Below are 19,287 nucleotides of genomic sequence, written 5' to 3'. Positions count from 1 at the left end.
CACCATGGCAACATCATCCAAGATGCCCTGTGGTGTGCCGTGAGACATCACCTGAGGAGACAAGAAGCTGGTAAAACACAGTGGAAGACAACAACACTCACAAAGCCTACTGCAGGGAATACGTCACAGCCAGAGACAATGGGTCCCCAATACCTTTTGACTGTTTCTGGGAATATGTTGCACCCAGAGACAATGGGTCCTCAATACCTCCTCTGTGTCCCATCGCTACCCCAGACCGTGTCCCATCGCTACCCCAGACCGTGTCCCATCGCTACCCCAGACCGTGTCCCATCGCTACCCCAGACCGTGTCCCATCGCTACCCCAGACCGTGTCCCATCGCTACCCCCGACCGTGTCCCATCGCTACCCCCGACCGTGTCCCATCGCTACCCCTCCCGTGTCCCATCGCTACCCCCGCCCCGTATCCCATCGCTCCCCCGCCCGTATCCCATCCCTACCCCCCCGTGTCCCATCGCTACCCCCTGCCCGTGTTCCATCGCTACCCCCTCCCGTTCCCATCGCTACCCCCGCCCGTGTCCCATCGCTACCCCCGACCCGTGTCCCATCGCTACCCCCGCCCCCAGATCCCATCGCTACCCCCGCCCGTGTCCCATCGCTACCCCCGACCGTGTCCCATCGCTACCCCCGCCCGTGTCCCATCGCTACCCCGACCGTGTCCCATCGCAACCTCCGACCGTGTCCCATCGCTACCCCAGCCCGTGTCCCATCGCAACCCCGCGTACCCCCGCCCGTGTCCCATCGCTACCCCAGACCGTGTCCCATCGCAACCCCAGACCGTGTCCCATCGCTACCCCAGACCGTGTCCCATCGCAACCCCAGACCGTGTCCCATCGCTACCCCAGACCGTGTCCCATCGCTACCCCAGACCGTGTCCCATCGCAACCCCAGACCGTGTCCCATCGCAACCCCAGACCGTGTCCCATCGCTACCCCAGACCGTGTCCCATCGCTACCCCAGACCGTGTCCCATCGCAACCCCAGACCGTGTCGTGTCCCATCGCAACCCCAGACCGTGTCCCATCGCTACCCCCCGTGTCCCATCGCAACCCCAGACCGTGTCCCATCGCTACCCCGACCGTGTCCCATCGCACCCCCCCGTGTCCCATCGCAACCCCCCCGTGTCCCATCGCAACCCCCCCGTGTCCCATCGCAACCCCCCGTGTCCCATCGCTACCCCCCGTGTCCCATCCCGTGCTACCCCCGTGTCCCATCGCTACCCCCCGTGTCCATCGCTACCCCCCGTGTCCCATCGCTACCCCCGTGTCCCATCGCTACCCCCGTGTCCCATCGCTACCCCCGTGGACAATGTGAAGAATAGAGACTACAGTGGAAACATAGTTACATGACAATTTGATGAAACCCGATTTTAACTTCTGCTGCGCAGCGTGATGTTGAGATGGCGGATCCTGGCTCCGTGTCTCAACCTCAGCTGTGTGTATCAAGAATGATCAACATGGGCCAGCATTTCTGTGGAACGCTTTCGCCACGTTGTAGAGTCCATGCCCCGACGTAAGGTGTTCCTAATGTTTTGTACACTCAGTGGTATAGGTACATTGGATTTCTGCCATAAATGCCCCCCCCCCCCTAAAAAAACACACGTGTTTGAAACAGTGACCAGGTAAACTAAACGAACGCATTGGGTTGCAGTCATACCTTTGTCGATAAAATTCTTACAAAATGTAAGGAAACCAATGTCATCCTTCCTCAGACAAATCATTCTCTCTCCCACTCAAATCAGTTACCGACTCACCTTCGAACAGACAAAGTCCACTAGCCCAGACCGTGTCCCCTCCTCTCCGATGTACTCTATAATCTTCTTGTTGATCCAGGGCCTGATGCGACGCTCCATCAGAGTCTGAGACAGGAAGAACAAGAGGTTTACAGACATCCGGTGATTTACAGAGAATTACTAGTTCTTCCCACATCAGACCGTGTCCCATTTCCAGTTGACCAAATATGTCAAGAATAGATTAGGTTATCCACAGAGGACCAGGACCCTTGGGACTTGTTAGTGTGTACCCCCGTGTCCCAACTACCCCAGACCGTGTCCCATCGCTACCCCCGACCGTGTCCCATCGCTACCCCAGACCGTGTCCCATCGCTACCCCAGACCGTGTCCCATCGCTACCCCAGACCGTGTCCCATCGCTACCCCAGACCGTGTCCCATCGCTACCCCAGACCGTGTCCCATCGCTACCCCCCGTGACCGCTACCCCAGACCGTGTCCCATCGCTACCCCAGACCGTGTCCCATCGCTACCCCAGACCGTGTCCCATCGCTACCCCCGTGACCGTGTCCCATCGCTACCCCAGACCGTGTCCCATCGCTACCCCAGACCGTGTCCCATCGCTACCCCAGACCGTGTGTCCCAGACCGTGTCCCATCGCTACCCCAGACCGTGTCCCATCGCTACCCCAGACCGTGTCCCATCGCTACCCCAGACCGTGTCCCATCGCTACCCCAGACCGTGTCCCATCGCTACCCCCAGACCGTGTCCCATCGCTACCCCAGACCGTGTCCCATCGCTACCCCCAGACCGTGTCCCATCGCTACCCCAGACCGTGTCCCATCGCTACCCCAGACCGTGTCCCATCGCTACCCCCGACCGTGTCCCATCGCTACCCCAGACCGTGTCCCATCGCTACCCCAGACCGTGTCCCATCGCTACCCCAGACCGTGTCCCACCCCAGACCGTGCTACCCCAGACCGTGTCCCATCGCTACCCCAGACCGTGTCCCATCGCTACCCCAGACCGTGTCCCATCGCTACCCCAGACCGTGTCCCATCGCTACCCCAGACCGTGTCCCATCGCTACCCCCGTGTCCCATCGCTACCCCCGTGTCCCATCGCTACCCCAGACCGTGTCCGACGGGATGTTTGAACCACTCCTTAACGCTGCAATCGTCACGTTATTACCAACTGACCAGAGTTCTGGGGCCGACCTGCCTCATCATCATCATCATCATCATCAGGGTAGCCTAGTGGTTAGAGCGTTGGACTAGTAACCGAAAGGCTGCAAGTTCAAATCCCCGAGCTGACAAGGTACAAATCTGTCGTTCTGCTCCTGAACAACGCAGTTAAACCCGCTGTTCTTAGGCCGTCAATGAAAATAAGAACTTGTTCTTTAACTGACTTGTCTAGTTAAATAAAATGTTACATTTTTAAAAATCCTCCTCCTCCTCCTTACCGAGTCCACAGCAGTCCAGTCCAGAGGGTAGTTAAACAGATCCGGTCTGGCCGTAGGGATCTTCTCAATGAGACTCCTGATGTGTTTTCGTTTCTCCTCTGTGTTTTGTCCTCCCTTCCCTCCAGGTACCTCTGCCCCGTCCAGACCCAAGCTCTTATCATCCTCGCCGTAGTCCAGCGGAACCAGCTTACGTTTACGAGGCGCCTCGTCGGCCTCCTCCTCGCCGAACTTGTTGAAGACGCTGTCGACGTTGGCCAGCTTCTTACGTTTACTCCCAGTGTGGACCTGATGGTTGGGGCTGGCGCCTGGAGACGGGGGGAGACGGGTTATAGAGGGGACGGAGAGAGAGACAGGTTATAGAGGGGACGGAGAGAGAGAGACAGGTTATAGAGGGGACGGAGAGAGAGAGACGGGTTATAGAGGGGACGGAGAGAGAGACGGGTTATAGAGGGGACGGAGAGAGAGACGGGTTATAGAGGGGACGGAGAGAGAGACGGGTTATAGAGGGGACGGAGAGAGAGACGGGTTATAGAGGGACGTTGGACGGAGAGAGAGACGGGTTATAGAGGGACGGAGAGAGAGACGGGTTATAGAGGGGACGGAGAGAGAGACGGGTTATAGAGGGGACAGGGAGAGAGACGGGTTATAGAGGGACGGAGAGAGAGAGACGGGTTATAGAGGGGACGGAGAGAGAGAGACGGGTTATAGAGGGGACGGAGAGAGAGACGGGTTATAGAGGGGACGGAGAGAGAGACGGGTTATAGAGGGGACGGAGAGAGAGACGGGTTATAGAGGGGACGAGAGAGAGAGACGGGTTATAGAGGGGACGGAGAGAGAGAGACGGGTTATAGAGGGGACGGAGAGAGAGAGACGGGTTATAGAGGGGACAGGGAGAGAGAGAGACGGGTTATAGAGAGAGACAGGTTATAGAGGAGAGAGAGACGGGTTATAGAGGGGACGGACGGAGAGAGAGACGGGTTATAGAGGGGACGGAGAGAGAGACGGGTTATAGAGGGGACGGAGAGAGAGAGACGGGTTATAGAGGGGACGGAGAGAGAGACGGGTTATAGAGGGGACGGAGAGAGAGAGACGGGTTATAGAGGGGACGGAGAGAGAGACGGGTTATAGAGGGGACGGAGAGAGAGACGGGTTATAGAGGGGACGGAGAGAGAGACGGGTTATAGAGGGGACGGAGAGAGAGACGGGTTATAGAGGGGACGGAGAGAGACGGGTTATAGAGGGGACGGAGAGAGGAGACGGGTTATAGAGGGGACGGAGAGAGAGACGGGTTATAGAGGGGACGGAGAGAGAGACAGGTTATAGAGGGGACAGAGAGAGAGAGACGGGTTATAGAGGGGACGGAGAGAGAGAGACGGGTTATAGAGGGGACGGAGAGAGAGAGAGGGGTTATAGAGGGGACGGAGAGAGAGAGGGGTTATAGAGGGGACGGAGAGAGAGAGGGGTTATAGAGGGGACGGAGAGAGAGAGGGGTTATAGAGGGGACGGAGAGAGAGACGGGTTATAGAGGGGACGGAGAGAGAGGGGGTTATAGAGGGGACGGAGAGAGAGACAGGTTATAGAGGGGACAGAGAGAGAGACGAGTTATAGAGGGGACGGAGAGAGAGACAGGTTATAGAGGGGACGGAGAGAGAGAGACAGGTTATAGAGGGGACGGAGAGAGAGACAGGTTATAGAGGGGACGGAGAGAGAGACAGGTTATAGAGGGGACGGAGAGAGAGACGGGTTATAGAGGGGACGGAGAGAGAGAGAGAGACAGGTTATAGAGGGGACGGAGAGAGAGACAGGTTATAGAGGGGACGGAGAGAGAGACAGGTTATAGAGGGGACGGAGAGAGCGAGAGGTTATAGAGGGGACGGAGAGAGAGACGGGTTATAGAGGGGACGGAGAGAGAGACGGGTTATAGAGGGGACGGAGAGAGAGACGGGTTATAGAGGGGACGGAGAGAGAGAGAGGTTGGTGGGTTATAGAGAATTGAGGGTCAAAGGGTCACACACTGACTAGACCGGGCGTGCGTGTATTCCATCAGACGCATGTTGAAATATCAAAACCAACTCTGAACCAACTATATTAATTTGGGGACAGGTCAAAAAGCATTAAACATCAATGGACAGTTAGTCAGCTAGCTTGCAGTCGCTAGCTAATTTGTCCTATTTAGCTAGCTTGCAGTTGCTAGCTAATTTGTCCTATTTAGCTAGCTTGCAGTCGCTAGCTAATTTGTCCTATTTAGCTAGCTTGCAGTTGCTAGCTAATTTGTCCTATTTAGCTAGCTTGCAGTTGCTAGCTAATTTGTCCTATTTAGCTAGCTTGCAGTTGCTAGCTAATTTGTCCTATTTAGCTAGCTAATTTGTCCTATTTTTTGCTAGCTAATTTGTCCTATGTAGCTAGCTTGCAGTCACTAGCTAATTTGTCCTATTTAGCTAGCTTGCAGTCGCTAGCTAATTTGTCCTATTTAGCTAGCTTGCAGTTTCTAGCTAATTTGTCCTGGGATACAAACGTTGAGTTGTTATTTTACCTGAAATGCACAAGGTCCTATACTCTGACAATTAAGCCACACATAAAAGGGTAAACCGAGTTTGTTTCTAGTAATCTGGCTACTTCTTCTTTGGACTTTATATTGCGGATGGCAACCAACTTTAAGGTGCATTACCACCACCACAACCACCAACTGGAGTGTGGACCTCAGATCATCTTCCAATCATCCACGTGGGTATATGCTCCTAAAAACCAATGAGGAGATGGGAGAGGCGGGACTTGCAGAGTGTCACAAATAGAACCAAGTTCTATTTTAGCGCCTGGCTACGCAGACGCTCGTTGACGTCAGCAGTGCAATGATTGAAATAACACGTATGCGCACACTTATATTTTGTTACGCGAGCGGTGTGGTCAGGTTAACTCACCCAGTTTGCGAGCGGTGTGGTCAGCACGTTAGACTGAGAGACGACGATGATGATTTAACCAGTTTGAGGCTGAGGCCAATCTTGTTTCTAACTAGTTTAACTTACCAGTTTGAGGCTGAGGCCAATCTTGTTCGAACTAGTTTAACCCACCCAGTTTGAGGCTGAGGCCAATCTTCTTCTAACTAGTTTAACTTACCCAGTTTGAGGCTGAGGCCAATCTTCTTCTAACTAGTTCAATCTAGTTTTAACTCACCCAGTTTGAGGCCGAGGCCAATCTTGTTCGAACTTGTTTAACTCACCCAGTTTGAGGCTGAGGCCAATCTTCTTCTAACTTGTTTAACTCACCCAGTTTGAGGCTGAGGCCAATCTTCTTCTAACTTGTTTAACTCACCCAGTTTGAGGCTGAGGCCAATCTTGGGATGCTGTTCTTCAGTGGGCCGTGCTTCAGGAGAATTTTCATGAGGGATGATGATGCCGCAGGGAGACTCGTTGCCGGGGGAGTTGGGTGTGGCGCCGCCGCTGCCCGACGATACCGAAGGGGCCGATGCTATTGGCCGCATCGTGGGCTTCAGGTTTGGGTTTGGCCTGGCATCTGATGAGTCATCCCGGTCACAATCATCAAGCTCCTCCCCTTCCTCCAAGTCATCGTCTGATTGGGGTTGAAGGTGCTGGAGAGGAGGTCTGTCTGCTCCTCTCCTGTCCCTGTGGTGGTCCCTCTCTCGGTGCTCTCTCTCTCGGTGCTCCCTGTCTCGGTGCTCCCTGTCTCGGTGCTCCCTGTCTCGGTTTGGTTTCTCCTGCTGCACCTCCTCCTCCAGCTTCACTGGGGGCTGCCGCCTCCGCTCTGCCTCCTCCTCCATCTTGGATTCAAATCAAATGTATTTAAAGTGCATTTATACAAAACAAAGTCAACACACTAAAATAAAAATATATGAAAGAGATGTGCATTGTTGATTCATGTTGATTCATGTTCATTGTCCCTATTTGACAGGTACAATGCACATTGATCCACATGAACTTGTTTTTAAGACTGGTCTCTTGCTAATTCATGCAAATGATAAACTTACAACTTATCATGAATTAGAAATGAGTGCGAATTGAATTGGTTTTGGCAATAAAACAAAGGAATTTAGAATTCCTCTATCAGCCAGCCAGCCAGACAAACAGCCAGACAGCAATAGAGCCAGCCAGCCAGCCAGACAGCAATAGAGCCAGCCAGCCAGACAGCAATAGAGCCAGCCAGCCAGCCAGACAGCAATAGAGCCAGCCAGCCAGACAGCAATAGAGCCAGCCAGCCAAACAGACAGACAGCAATAGAGCCAGCCAGCCAAACAGACAGACAGCAATAGAGCCAGCCAGCCAGACAAACAGCAATAGAGCCAGCCAGACAAACAGACAGACAGCAATAGAGCCAGCCAGCCAGACGAACAGCCAGACAGCAATAGAGCCAGCCAGCCAGACAGACGAACAGCCAGACAGCAATAGAGCCAGCCAGCCAGCCAGACGAACAGACAGACAGCAATAGAGCCAGCCAGCCAGATGAACAGACAGACAGCAATAGAGCCAGCCAGCCAAACAGGAATAGAGCCAGCCAGCCAAACAGACAGACAGCAATAGAGCCAGCCAGCCAAACAGACAGACAGCAATAGAGCCAGCCAGCCAGACGAACAGCCAGACAGCAATAGAGCCAGCCAGCCAGACAGACGAACAGCCAGACAGCAATAGAGCCAGCCAGCCAGCCAACGAACAGACAGACAGCAATAGAGCCAGCCAGCCAGATGAACAGACAGACAGCAATAGAGCCAGCCCAGCAAGCCAGCCAGCCAAACAGACAGACAGCAATAGAGCCAGCCAGCCAAACAGACAGACATCAATAGAGCCAGCCAGCCAGACAAACAGCAATAGAGCCAGCCAGCCAAACAGACAGACAGCAATAGAGCCAGCCAGCCAAACAGACAGACAGCAATAGAGCCAGCCAGCCAGACAAACAGCAATAGAGCCAGCCAGCCAGACAAACAGCCAGACAGCAATAGAGCCAGCCAGCCAGACAGACGAACAGACAGACAGCAATAGAGCCAGCCAGCCAGACAAACAGCCAGACAACAATAGAGCCAGCCAGCCAGACAGACGAACAGACAGACAGCAATAGAGCCAGCCAGACAGACAGACGAACAGACAGACAGCAATAGAGCCAGCCAGACGAACAGACAGACAGCAATAGAGCCAGTGTTAGAGGAAATTATAGTTGAAATGATTAATTATGTATACATTATTAATTAGAACCATTTATTCTAATACTATTATGTTATGAAAAGTATGAGTTTTTGGTTAAGCTGTTACTGAAAATGTAAGCAGAACAAATTAATTGTCTGTGCCTCTTGGGTAGTTTAAGGGGGAGGGATGAGATAGCTTTTCAGACAGATAAGAATGTTTTGGTTGGATTCCATTAGTGGAGAGAAGTATATCTTTTAGACAGGTTGGAATGTAGTTTTATGAGGGGAGTAAAAAATCTCCAGGACTGAATACTACGCTATTGTGAGGATGGGAGAGGGTGTGAAACTGATGACGTCATTTTATGCTCTCTTTCTTTAAAATGTAATGTTCCTTGTATTTTGGGTCAGTACTCATCAATAATAAATGCTGAACTTGTTTTTAAGACTGGTCTCTTGCTAATTCATGCAAATGATAAACTTACAACTTATCATGAATTAGAAATGAGTGCGAATTGAATTGGTTTTGGCAATAAAACATAAAGGAATTTAGAATTCCTCTATCAGCCAGCCAGCCAGCCAGACAAACAGCCAGACAGCAATAGAGCCAGCCAGCCAGCCAGCCAGACAGCAATAGAGCCAGCCAGCCAGCCAGCCAGACAGCAATAGAGCCAGACGTTCGGCCAGACAGACAGATGGCCAGACAGATGGCCAGACAGATGGCCAGACAGACGGCCAGACAGACGGCCAGACAGACGGCCAGACAGACGGCCAGACAGACCCTCTGCAGCTCGGCCTCAGGGTCTGGGTGTCCCTCAGCTAACAGTCTCTGTCTGATCTGATCATGCTCCTCCTTCTCCCTCTTCCTGTCTCTATCATCCAGCTCCGTCTCCTTCTCACGGTCTCTCAGACGCTTCTGTAAAGCACTACCCCTGGAGGGAGAGAGAGGAAGGTCGGTCAGTCATACAGCATAAAAGGATACTTCAGGATTTAGGCCCTACTTCCCCAGAGAGAGATGAGGCCCTTTATCTACTTCCTCAGAGAGAGATGAGGCCCTTTATCTACTTCCCCAGAGAGAGAGAGGAGGCCCTTTATCTACTTCCCCAGAGAGAGATGAGGCCCTTTATCTACCTCCCCAGAGAGAGAGATGAGGCCCTTTATCTACTTCCCCAGAGAGAGAGATGAGGCCCTTTATCTACTTCCCCAGAGAGAGAGATGAGGCCCTTTATCTACTTCCCCAGAGAGAGATGAGGCCCTTTATCTACTTCCTCAGAGAGAGAGATGAGGCCCTTTATCTACTTCCCCAGAGAGAGATGAGGCCCTTTATCTACTTCCCCAGAGAGAGAGAGATGAGGCCCTTTATCTACTTCCCCAGAGAGAGAGATGAGGCCCTTTATCTACTTCCCCAGAGAGAGAGAGATGAGGCCCTTTATCTACTTCCCCAGAGAGAGAGATGAGGCCCTTTATCTACTTCCCCAGAGAGAGATGAGGCCCTTTATCTACTTCCTCAGAGAGAGAGATGAGGCCCTTTATCTACTTCCTCAGAGAGAGAGATTTGGCCCTTTATCTACTTCCCCAGAGAGAGATGAGGCCCTTTATCTACTTCCTCAGAGAGCGAGATGAGGCCCTTTATCTACTTCCTCAGAGAGCGAGATGAGGCCCTTTATCTACTTCCTCAGAGAGCGAGATGAGGCCCTTTATCTACTTCCTCAGAGAGAGATGAGGCCCTTTATCTACTTCCTCAGAGAGAGATGAGGCCCTTTATCTACTTCCTCAGAGAGATGAGGCCCTTTATCTACTTCCTCAGAGAGAGATGAGGCCCTTTATCTACTTCCTCAGAGAGAGATGAGGCCCTTTATCTACTTCCTCAGAGAGAGATGAGGCCCTTTATCTACTTCCTCAGAGAGATGAGGCCCTTTATCTACTTCCTCAGAGAGATGAGGCCCTTTATCTACTTCCTCAGAGAGAGATGAGGCCCTTTATCTACTTCCTCAGAGAGAGATGAGGCCCTTTATCTACTTCCTCAGAGAGAGATGAGGCCCTTTATCTACTTCCTCAGAGAGAGGAGGCCCTTTATCTCCTTCCTCAGAGAGAGGAGGCCCTTTATCTCCTTCCTCAGAGAGATGAGGCCCTTTATCTCCTTCCTCAGAGAGATGAGGCCCTTTATCTACTTCCTCAGAGAGAGATGAGGCCCTTTATCTACTTCCTCAGAGAGAGATGAGGCCCTTTATCTACTTCCTCAGAGAGAGATGAGGCCCTTTATCTACTTCCTCAGAGAGAGATGAGGCCCTTTATCTACTTCCTCAGAGAGAGATGAGGCCCTTTATCTACTTCCTCAGAGAGAGATGAGGCCCTTTATCTACTTCCTCAGAGAGAGATGAGGCCCTTTATCTACTTCCTCAGAGAGAGGAGGCCCTTTATCTCCTTCCTCAGAGAGATGAGGCCCTTTATCTACTTCCCCAGAGAGAGATGAGGCCCTTTATCTACTTCCCCAGAGAGAGATGAGGCCCTTTATCTACTTCCCCAGAGAGAGATGAGGCCCTTTATCTACTTCCCCAGAGAGAGATGAGGCCCTTTATCTACTTCCTCAGAGAGATGAGGCCCTTTATCTCCTTCCTCAGAGAGATGAGGCCCTTTATCTACTTCCCCAGAGAGAGATGAGGCCCTTTATCTACTTCCTCAGAGAGATGAGGCCCTTTATCTCCTTCCTCAGAGAGAGATGAGGCCCTTTATCTCCTTCCTCAGAGAGAGATGAGGCTCGTTATCTCCTACCCCAGAGAGATGAGGCCCTTTATCTACTTTCTCAGAGAGAGATGAGGCCCTTTATCTCCTTCCTCAGAGAGATGAGGCCCTTTATCTTCTTCCTCAGAGAGAGATGAACTGATGGATACCATTTCTGCATCCAGCATAAAGGAAGTTGGAGTTACTTTCACGAGCCAAATGCCTACCAGCGTTAGCGCAATGACTGGAAGTCTATGGTATCTGCTAGCAGTTAGCTTAGACTCTTCAGTCATTGCGCTTAACACGCTACTTAGCAATTGTGCTAACAATGTAGGGGTTAATGTTAGGTCCCCAACAAGGACAATTGTGTTATAAAAAGGTGTGTCCTCACCTGTAGTATTTCAGGTAATCTCTGTGTTATAAAAGGTGTGTCCTCACCTGTAGTATTTCAGGTAATCTCTGTGTTATAAAAAGGTGTGTCCTCACCTGTAGTATTTCAGGTCATCTCTGTGTTATAAAAGGTGTGTCCTCACCTGTAGTATTTCAGGTCATCTCTGTGTTACAAAGGTGTGACCTCACCTGTAGTATTTCAGGTCATCTCTGTGTTATAAAGGTGTGACCTCACCTGTAGTATTTCAGGTCATCTATGTGTTATAAAGGTGTGACCTCACCTGTAGTATTTCAGGTCATCTATGTGTTATAAAGGTGTGACCTCACCTGTATGTGTTATAAAGGTGTGTCCTCACCTGTAGTATTTCAGGTCATCTCTGTGTTATAAAAGGTGTGTCCTCACCTGTAGTATTTCAGGTCATCTCTGTGTTATAAAGGTGTGTTCATAGTATTTCAGGTCATCTCTGTGTTACAAAGGTGTGACCTCACCTGTAGTATTTCAGGTCATCTCTGTGTTATAAAGGTGTGACCTCACCTGTAGTATTTCAGGTCTTCTATGTGTTATAAAGGTGTGACCTCACCTGTAGTATTTCAGGTCATCTATGTGTTATAAAGGTGTGTCCTCACCTGTTATAGTATATCAGGTCATCTCTGTGTTATATCTCTGTGTTATAAAGGTGTGTCCTCACCTGTAGTATTTCAGGTCATCTCTGTGTTATAAACCTCACCTGTAGTATATCAGGTCATCTCTGTGTTATAAAGGTGTGTCCTCACCTGTAGTATTTCAGGTCATCTCACCTGTAGTATATTTCAGGTCATCTCTGTGTTATAAAGGTGTGTCCTCACCTGTAGTATTTCAGGTCATCTCTGTGTTATAAAGGTGTGTCCAGGTCATCTCTGTGTTATAAAAGGTGTGTCCTCAGTAGTCATCTCTGTGTTATAAAGGTGTGACCTCACCTGTAGTATTTCAGGTCATCTCTGTGTTATAAAGGTGTGTCCTCACCTGTAGTATTTCAGGTCATCTCTGTGTTATAAAGGTGTGTCCTCACCTGTAGTATATCAGGTCATCTCTGTGTTATAAAGGTGTGTCCTCACCTGTAGTATTTCAGGTCATCTCTGTGTTATAAAGGTGTGACCTCACCTGTAGTATTTCAGGTCATCTCTGTGTTATAAAAGGTGTGTCCTCACCTGTAGTATTTCAGGTCATCTCTGTGTTATAAAGGTGTGACCTCACCTGTAGTATTTCAGGTCATCTCTGTGTTATAAAGGTGTGTCCTCACCTGTAGTATTTCAGGTCATCTCTGTGTTATAAAGGTGTGTCCTCACCTGTAGTATTTCAGGTCATCTCTGTGTTATAAAGGTGTGACCTCACCTGTAGTATTTCAGGTCATCTTTGTCATCGTCATAATCCTCCAGGAACTCTTTCAGACGCTTGCCTTCTTTTGTCTGAAGAAGAACAAATGATTGCATACATTTAGCTTCTATGAGGTAAATGACACATTCAAACGGCTAATATTATAGATTGTGTAAAGGCTCGTCACCCATATGAATCTTCTCTTCGTGCCAGACTGGGTTCAAATGTCTTCTGTATTTATATGTACATAGAATACCTACTCATTCCAGGATTTTATTTTATTCTACATTGTAGAATAGTAATGAAGACATCAAAACTATGAAATAGCAATTATGGAATCATGTAGTAACCAAAAAAAGCACTAAAATCGGTCCTTTGGTATGAGTCCAAATTGGAGATTTTTGGTTCCAACCCCCATGTCTTTGTGAGACGCAGAGTAGGTGAACGGATGATCTCCGCATGGTGAAGCATGGAGGAGGAGGTGTGATGGTGTGGGGGTGCTTAGCTGGTGACACTGTCTGTGATTTAGTTGGAATTCAAGGCACACTTATCCAGCATTGCTATCACAGTATTCTGCAGTGATAACGCCATCCCGCCTGGTTTGGACTTAGTGGGACTATCATTTGTTTTTCAACAGCACAATGACCCAACACACCTCCAGGCTGTGTAAGGGCTATTTGAAGAAGGAGAGTGGTGGAGTGCTGCATCAGATGACTTGGCCTCCACAATCACCTGGCCTCAACCCAAATGAGATGGTTTGGGATGAGTCGGACGACAGAGTGAATGAAAAGCAGCCAACAAGTGCTCAGCATATGTGGGAACTCCTTCAAGACAGTTGGAAAAGCATTCCAGGTGAAGCTGGTTGAGAGAATGCCAAGAGTGTGCAAAGCTATCATCAAGGCAAAAGGGTGGCTACTTTGAAGAATCTCAAATATAAAATATAATTTTGATTTGTTTAACACTTTTTTTGGTGACTACATGATTCCATATGTGGTTATTTCATAGTTTTGATGTCTTCACTATAATCAACAATGTAGAAAATAGTAAAAATAAAGAAAAATCCTTGAATGAGTAGGTGTTCTAAAACTTTAGATCAGTAATGTATGTATGTGTATATATACAGTGTGTTTGTATGTATGTATATTATTGTACTGCTCTAGGGATATAATTATTGTTTGGATAAACGTATTTGCTATTATGTATTGATATTTTACCACAGTTAATTATTGTTATGTTTGTGTATATGTCAATTAATCCTATAAGGGATCGGTTGACGATTGGCAATTTGACACAAAATAATTTAAAAATTTCATAAAATAAAATTAAAAAACGTTATTTTAACTGCATCTGGAAAAAGGGGTTGTACAACCTAGTCAGTTGTAGAACTGAATGCATTCAACTAAAATATGTCTTGCGCATTTAACCCCCAACCCCTCTGAATCAGAGAGGTGTGTCTTCCACGTTTAACCCAACCCCTCTGAATCAGAGAGGTGTGTCTTCCACGTTTAACCCAACCCCTCTGAATCAGAGAGGTGTGTCTTCCACGTTTAACCCAACCCCTCTGAATCAGAGAGGTGCGGGGGGGCTGCCATTATCGACATCGTCGGCGCCCGGAGAACAGTGGGTTAACTGCCTTGTTCAGGGGAACAGTGGGTTAACTACCTTGCTCAGGGGAACCTTGCTCAGGGGAACAGTGGGTTAACTGCCTTGCTCAGGGGAACAGTGGGTTAACTGCCTTGCTCAGGGGAACAGTGGGTTAACTGCCTTGTTCAGGGGAACAGTGGGGTTAACTGTCTTGTTCAGGGGAACAGTGGGTTAACTGCCTTGCTCAGTGGAACAGTGGGTTAACTACCTTGCTCGGGGGAACAGTGGGTTAACTGCCTTCCTCAGGGGGAACAGTGGGTTAACTGCCTTGCTCAGGGGGAACAGTGGGTTAACTGCCTTGTCAGGGGAACAGTGGGTTAACTGCAGGGGGAACTTGCTCAGGGGAACAGTGGGTTAACTGCCTTGCTCAGGGGGAACAGTGGGTTAACTGCCTTGTTCAGGGGGAACAGTCAGGGGGAACAGTGGGTTAACTGTCAGGGGAACAGTGGGTTTGCCTTGTTCAGGGAACAGTGGGTTAACTCAGGGGAACCTTGCTCACTGCCTTGTTCAGGGGAACAGTGGGTTAACTACCTTGTTCAGGGGAACTCTTGTTCAGGGGAACAGTGGGTTAACTGGGGAACAGTGGGTTAACTGCCTTCCTCAGGGGAACAGGGGTTAACAGCTGGGAACAGTGGGTTAACTGCCTTGCTCAGGGGGAACAGTGGGTTAACTGCCTTGCTCAGGGGAACAGTGGGTTAACTGCCCTGCTCAGGGGAACAGTGGGTTAACTGCCTTGTTCAGGGGAACAGTGGGTGAACTGCCTTGTTCAGGGGAACAGTGGGTTAACTGCCTTGTTCAGGGGAACAGTGGGTCAACTGCCTTGCTCAGGGGAACAGTGGGTTAACTGCCTTGTTCAGGGGCAGAACGATAGATTTTCAACAACTAGATTCGGGACGATCTTTTGTTTAGTGGATGGTCAGGGGGCCGGAACATTATTGCAGCTAATTAGTAGACTGCAAGAAACCCAAACAATTATTTGACTAAAACATAATCATTTCAAAACTTGCTTACATTACTATATGATCACACACCCTAGTCGTAGCCTTGGTAACCAATATAAAGGAAACACTAAACCCTGACAACAGAACAAAGACAACAATCCACTTCCTAACAGACTGTCAGAATGATTCTTTTTTATTTAGGAGGAAAATAGAACACACACACACACACACACACACACACACACACACACACACACACACACACACACACACACACACACACACACACACACACACACACACACACACACACACACACACACACACACACACACACACACACACACACACACACACACACACACACACACACACACACACACAGAAAATCACCCGTGGGCCCAATTAGGGCCCGGATGTCTCCTACCATCTCACGCCGTCTCTCGTCCTCTCGTTGGTTCTCTTTTTCGTAGTCCCGAGTCTTCTTCCTCTCTCTCATCTCCCAGTTCTTCAGACGCTGAAACAAGAGGAGCAACAGCCAATCAGCATCCCTGAATCAAAACAGGCCTTATATAAAACACACAGATAGAACGCTGTTTTAGCCAATCAGCATCCCTGAATCAAAACAGGCCTTATATAAAACACACAGATAGAACGCTGTTTTAGCCAATCAGCATCCCTGAATCAAAACAGGCCTGATATAAAACACACAGATAGAACGCTGTTTCAGCCAATCAGCATCTTTTCATAATGTACATACACAGACAGGTGTTATATTGAGTTCTCTTAAGAGCCTTCTGTAGCTCAGTTGGTAGAGCATGGCGCTTGTAACGCCAGGGTAGTGGGTTCGATCCCCGGGACCACCCATACGTAGAATGTATGCACACATGACTGTAAGTCGCTTTGGATAAAAGCGTCTGCTAAATGGCATATATTATTATATATTATTACAGAGCCAGTATGAACCCGAGTCCCAAAAGACACCCTACACAGTGCACCAGAGCCATTCGGGCTCAGGACAAAAGTAGTGCACTATATAAAAACATTGTAAAATACTGTAGTGCACTATATAGAGAATAGGGTGTCATTTGGGACACATAATAAGTGCCTTAGGCCTGAGAGAAAGAGTAGTCAGACTGGCTGTGTTCCATGCTATGCCAGTATACTGCAGTGGTCAAGCCTGACTTACACACTACACAAGTCTCTGGAAAATGGAAAATAGCAATTAGCAAAATGGTAATCCTGCATACAAACAAACACATACAAGTCTCTTCACTGTTGAGGTTGAGACTGGTGTTTTGCGGGTACTATTTAATGAAGCTGCCAGTTGAGGACTTGTGAGACGTCTGTTTCTCAAACTAGACACTAATGTACTTGTCCTCTTGTGAACCGGGGCCTCCCACTCCTCTTTAAATTCTGGTTAGGGCCAGTTTGCGCTGTTCTGTGAAGGGAGCAGTACACAGCGTTGTACGAGATCTTCAGGTTCTTGCCAATTTCTCGCCAACAGCCTTCATTTCTCAGAACAATAATAGACTGACGAGTTTCAGAAGAAAGGTCTTAGTTTCTGGCCATTTTGAGCCTGTAATCGAACCCACAAATGCTGATGCTCCAGATACTCAACTAGTCTAAAGAAGGCCAGTTTTACTCCTTCTTTAATCAGAACAACAGTTTTCAGCTGTGCTAACAATTTCAAAATGGTTTTCTAATTAATGATCAATTAGCCTTTAAAAAAATGATAAACTTGGATTTGCTAACACAACGTGCCATTGGACCACAGGAGTGATATTCCATTAAAAATCAGCCGTTTCCAGCTACAATAGTAATTTACAACATTAACAATGTCTACACTGTATTTCTGATCAATTTGATGTTATTTTAAAAATGGACAAAAAAAGAGAAAAGAAAAGTGCTTTTCTTTCAAAAACAAGGACATTTGGGGCGGCAGGGTAGCCTAGTGGTTAGAGCGTTGGACTAGTAACCGAAAGATTGCAAGATCGAATCCCTGAGCTGACAAGGTACAAATCTGTCGTTCCGCCCCTGAACAAGGCAGTTAACCCACTGTTCCTAGGCCGTCATTGAAAATAAGAATTTGTTCTTAACTGACTTGCCTGGTTAAATAAATGTAAAAAATTCTAAGTGACCCCAAACTTTTAGAACAGTAATGTATATACAAACATATTTGTTTTATTGTATTACTTGCTATATTGTATTTACTTCGCCACCATGGGCTTTTTTTGCCTTTACCTCCCTTATCTCACCTCATTTGCTCACATTGTGTATATAGACTTGTTTCTACTGTATTATTGACTGTATGTTTGTTTTACTCCATGTGTAACTCTGTTGTTGTTGTTTGTGTCAAACTGCTTTGCTTTATCTTGGCCAGGTCGCAATTGTAAATGAGAACTTGTTCTCAACTTGCCTACCTGGTTAAATAAAGGTGACAATAAATAAATAAATTAAATAAAGGTGAAATAAATCAAATACAAACAAAAATACAAACAAACCTGCTGCCCAAGTTTGTGGATTGACCATTCTTCCGTAGCTAATGTAGTTCTTGCGTCGTGTACTTGCGTAGGGTATAAATTCAGGCTTTAAACCTCGTCAAACATGGGACTACATGTCAAACATACTTCCTGGTAGGCGGTCTCCTTGTCCCTCATCTTCCTCTCCAGTTTCCTGCGTTCGTACGCCTCCTCCTGATCCTCCTCGCGGTCGTGTTTCTTCTCATCGCGGCTCCGTTCTCTACAGGAAAAGAGACGCGAGTTCAAACACTCGCCACTTAAGTGTTTCAGAGCAAGAGCGCTGATCTAGGATCAGTTGTCCCGTCTGTGTAATCTTATTCATTCTGATCTAGGATCTGTCCATATAATCTTATTCATTCTGATCTAGGATCTGTCCATATAGTCTTATTCATTCTGATCTAGGATCTGTCCATATAATCTTATTCATTCTGATCTAGGATCTGTCCATATAGTCTTATTCATTCTGATCCAGGATCTGTCCATATATTTCTGTGTTCACCTCATACCAACCTGGATCTGCGTTCACCTCATACCAACCTGGATCTGCGTTAACCTCATACCAACCTGGATCTGCGTTAACCTTAACCTGGATCTCGTTAACATACCAACCTGGATCTGCGTTAACCTCATACCAACCTGGATCTGCGTTAACCTCATACCAACCTGGATCTGCGTTAACCTCATAACAACCTGGATCTGCGTTAACCTCATACCAACCTGGATCTGCGTTAACCTCATACCAACCAGTTTCAGCGTTAACCTCATACCAACCTGTTTCAGTGTTAACCTCATACCAACCTGAATCTGCATTAACCTCAAACCAACCTGTTTCAGCATTAACCTCATACCAACCTGTTTCAGTGTTAACCTCATACCAACCTGGATCTACTGCGGTCTATGCTGACTTCTCGACTCCTCTCCTTCACGCGCTCCCTCTCTCCTCTGTCTCCCCTCTCCCTCTCCCTCGTCCGTTCACGGTCCCGATCGATCCGTTCTCGATCCCGGTCTCTGTCCCGCTCTCTCTCCTTGTTGTTGTTGTCGTTTCGTTCCTTCTCCTTCTCTCTCTCCTTCTCCCTCTCGCGGTCCCGGCGCTCCCTCTCTCGCTCCCTCTCTTTGTCCCTCTCCCTCCTGTCCTTATCGATCTCTTGCCGTTCCTGCTCTTTCTTTCCCTTCTCCTCCTCCAGTTTCTACGGGAAGAAGAGGAGTAACCCGTGTTATCACTCTACAGTTGTATTCACCAAGGACAACAGTTTCTACAGGAAGAAGGAATACACTGTTAGTCATTCTGCTGCGCCGGAAAAGATGGCTACCGTTTTACAGGCTCCTAACAAATTATGATTTTTTTTTTCACGTTGTTTGTAACTTATTTTGTACATAATGTTT

General features: G+C 48.4%; 1 protein-coding gene across 2 annotated transcripts in view; it reads right to left on the bottom strand.

The window, feature by feature from the left end:
- The window catches only part of LOC124046800 (RNA-binding protein 25-like), a 58,385-nt gene that overhangs the window by 593 nt on the left and 38,505 nt on the right, over positions 1-19,287 (bottom strand). For both annotated transcript variants that reach the window (XM_046367556.1, XM_046367557.1), the window contains exons 9-17: positions 18,784-19,091; positions 18,013-18,124; positions 15,810-15,899; positions 12,816-12,889; positions 9,114-9,264; positions 6,517-6,982; positions 3,208-3,512; positions 1,771-1,875; positions 4-51 (exon numbers count right to left, since the gene is read on the bottom strand). In XM_046367556.1, coding sequence (XP_046223512.1) covers positions 4-51; positions 1,771-1,875; positions 3,208-3,512; positions 6,517-6,982; positions 9,114-9,264; positions 12,816-12,889; positions 15,810-15,899; positions 18,013-18,124; positions 18,784-19,091 — 1,659 coding nt within the window. The remainder of the gene's footprint in view (positions 1-3; positions 52-1,770; positions 1,876-3,207; positions 3,513-6,516; positions 6,983-9,113; positions 9,265-12,815; positions 12,890-15,809; positions 15,900-18,012; positions 18,125-18,783; positions 19,092-19,287) is intronic.

The sequence above is a fragment of the Oncorhynchus gorbuscha genome, linkage group LG10 (assembly GCF_021184085.1).
Source record: "Oncorhynchus gorbuscha isolate QuinsamMale2020 ecotype Even-year linkage group LG10, OgorEven_v1.0, whole genome shotgun sequence".
Lineage (NCBI taxonomy): Eukaryota > Metazoa > Chordata > Actinopteri > Salmoniformes > Salmonidae > Oncorhynchus > Oncorhynchus gorbuscha.
Note: the sequence above shows the minus strand (reverse complement) of the source record. Positions and strands in the feature narration are given on the sequence as shown.